This window comes from Cicer arietinum, chromosome 7 (genome assembly GCF_000331145.2).
Source record: "Cicer arietinum cultivar CDC Frontier isolate Library 1 chromosome 7, Cicar.CDCFrontier_v2.0, whole genome shotgun sequence".
Taxonomy (NCBI): domain Eukaryota; kingdom Viridiplantae; phylum Streptophyta; class Magnoliopsida; order Fabales; family Fabaceae; genus Cicer; species Cicer arietinum.
Window position 1 is genome coordinate 1030987 of NC_021166.2, and position 2759 is coordinate 1033745.

The window sequence follows — 2759 nt, forward strand, 5'->3', positions numbered from 1 at the left end:
AAAGAATTTATACTATCAATAAAAGACCATGTGTCATTTTAGAAGGATCTGGTAGCAACGTTACAATAAATGAATTTATAAATGATAAATGTCATATTTATAAATGAATTATTTGATTATGTTTACCAACATTAACATTTAATGTATTTACTTTAAATGGTAAATGCTAAATCTCATTGAAATAATGTATTGCTATCAGGGATGAGAATAGACTGGGTCGAGCTAGCCTTTGCTAGATATGAGTCTCGCCTGTCAAAAAATTCAAGTCATAAGTATGATTTGTGACCTATCATATGCTTATTATTAAGGCCCGAGTCTGGCTTTGATAGAAGTCTAGTATGATGTGTTAGTCTACTTAAAAATTTATTTCATTTTAATATTTTTATATAATTAATCAAACATATCTTTAAATAAATAAACGAGTTAATATGTCAATGAAATTAAGTTCTATTTTGATATATAACATCACATTTTAAAGAATTTGATTTTATATACATTATACTTAAATTATATTTTATAATAATATATTTAAATATGTCAAACACTAAATGAGATTAATATGTATAAATTACTAAAAATTAAATATATAACAAAAGGTCAAAATTTAATATAATAATTATAGTAGTAAAAAAATATTATTTATATTTATTTAAATAAGTCGGTCTAAATAGCTTATTATGTGGTATGTAACTTGACATTTTAACTAAATAGACTTTTTCTAGAAACCTTTACCTTATCTGTTTTAGAAAAAAGTTTGACCTTTTAGGTAGACTCCTGTTCGTCGGCCTAACTTATTCTCATCCATAACTGCTATATACTAATTTTCCAAATTAATAAAGTGATACAAAAAATAATATAAATAAAAGCATATCAATTTCAAATTTATGAGAATCACAACAATTAATATTACTTATTTCAAACACTAAATGAGATTAATATGCGTAAATTACTAAAAATTGAATATATAACAAAAAGATCAAAATTTAATATATAATTGTAATAGTAAAAAAATATTATTTATATTTATTTAAATAAGTCGGTCTAAATGACTTATTATGTGGCATGTAGCATGATCTTTTTTTACAAAATGGTATGTTTATGGTTTGGCTTACTTATGATCTGACCTGACCTATTTACTAAAAATGCTAGACTCTAGCTATTTTTAAAGTCTATTTATTTAAATAGGTCGGCTTATAAAAAAGTGTATTAGTCTAACAAGCCGGTCTATGTATATTTTATATTTATTAATGTTTTTTTAATTATTATTTATTAATAATATTATTTTTTATTTTAAAGTCTATCAATTAGGCAATCACTCGGTAGTCGTTCCATTACCATATTTGTTTGAGAGGTAATAATTGGTGCTTTTGTTTCAGGAAAAAATATATTTTTTGAAACCAAAAATCATGTTTTAAGGTTTAAATGGTGTTTGTTTCAGATTTTTTTTTTAAATTATTTTGTTAGAAAAATCATTTTTTGTTTAATATATATAAATATGTACATTGGTATTCGTACATGAAGAGCATCATGTGGTGTGGGTAGAACATCGTTAAATTGGTATGAATAGAACATGTAACTTGATATGTGTATAGAGATTAATTATGAATTTTTTTTTTATTTCTTGAAAGATTGTTGCAATGCGTTAATTATTATTTTATTAGATTTGATTATTATTTTATTAGTTTCTTTTTTATATAAAGACATAGTTTAGCTTATTTTAAAAAAATATAAAATATAACTTCATGTAAATAAGACTTTTAAATAGACTTTCAGGCCATATCATACTTTTAAAAATGCCAAATCAGACCGAAAAAAATATTTATGATAGGCCGTAGGCCAGAGGTTAAAAAAATTAATCATATGCCGGGGACTCTGACCTTTCAAAATCTAACCATTTATTCTCACCCCAGGTTATATAGTTCACCTCATTAATTCATGTAAAATAGGGTTCTAAATTAATGCAAACTATAATTGAATATGAATTTTAAATTCGGTTATATATTTTAATCAAAAAGTTCGACTAAATATATTTTTACTAAAAAAGGCATGTTAACTTTCAAGGCTAGAGACATCTAAGGTGAAAAATAATTACTCTTATTTTAATGAATCCTAGGATTTTAATTATATAGGATTACATGCTTAATAGACAAGCTTCCTGTATATTTGGACCAATACATAATTAAAAAAATTAGCATACAAGTACTGCAATTAATTATTTAACAAATTATTACTATTTAAAATTAATTTATTATTAAATATTATATATGTATTTTCATCATAAATTATTGCTGAATTTGATGGTTCTATAAACGAGTGTGTTTCATTTATTTATTATATTAATGAGAGGTGATAAGAGACATACTCCTACAAGTTTTCAAGGGTATTTATATAGGAAAAAATAAGAAGTTTGCATTACCATTATTCACTCAAGGTCAAATACCATGGGGTTGCTTCCTTCACTACCAATGTTTTTCTCTCTAATCATGTTTATTAGCTTTTGTTTTCATCTCAGTAGAGCCATAGACTGCGGTGGAAATCAAGTTCAAAATACCATCATTGTTGACCAACAAGTGGGAAAAGGAAATTTCGTAACAATTCAAAGTGCCATTAATTCTATAAAAATAAATAACAATCAGTGGATTAAAATTCACATAAATCCTGGTATATACAGGTAAGTTGAAATGTTGTTATATTTTAGTCTCCATAAAAAATTAAAGTTTGTTGTTATATTTTTACATGTTAAAGTTAAAATTTTGTAG

At 24.1% G+C, this 2759-nt stretch overlaps 1 protein-coding gene across 1 annotated transcript in view; it reads left to right on the top strand.

The window, feature by feature from the left end:
- Nucleotides 1-2441: 2441 nt before the first annotated feature.
- Nucleotides 2442-2759, top strand: part of LOC101500688 (putative pectinesterase 52) — a 1564-nt gene continuing 1246 nt past the window's right edge. The window contains exon 1 of the mRNA XM_012717884.3: nt 2442-2671. Within this exon, the coding sequence (XP_012573338.1) occupies nt 2442-2671 (230 nt within the window). The remainder of the gene's footprint in view (nt 2672-2759) is intronic.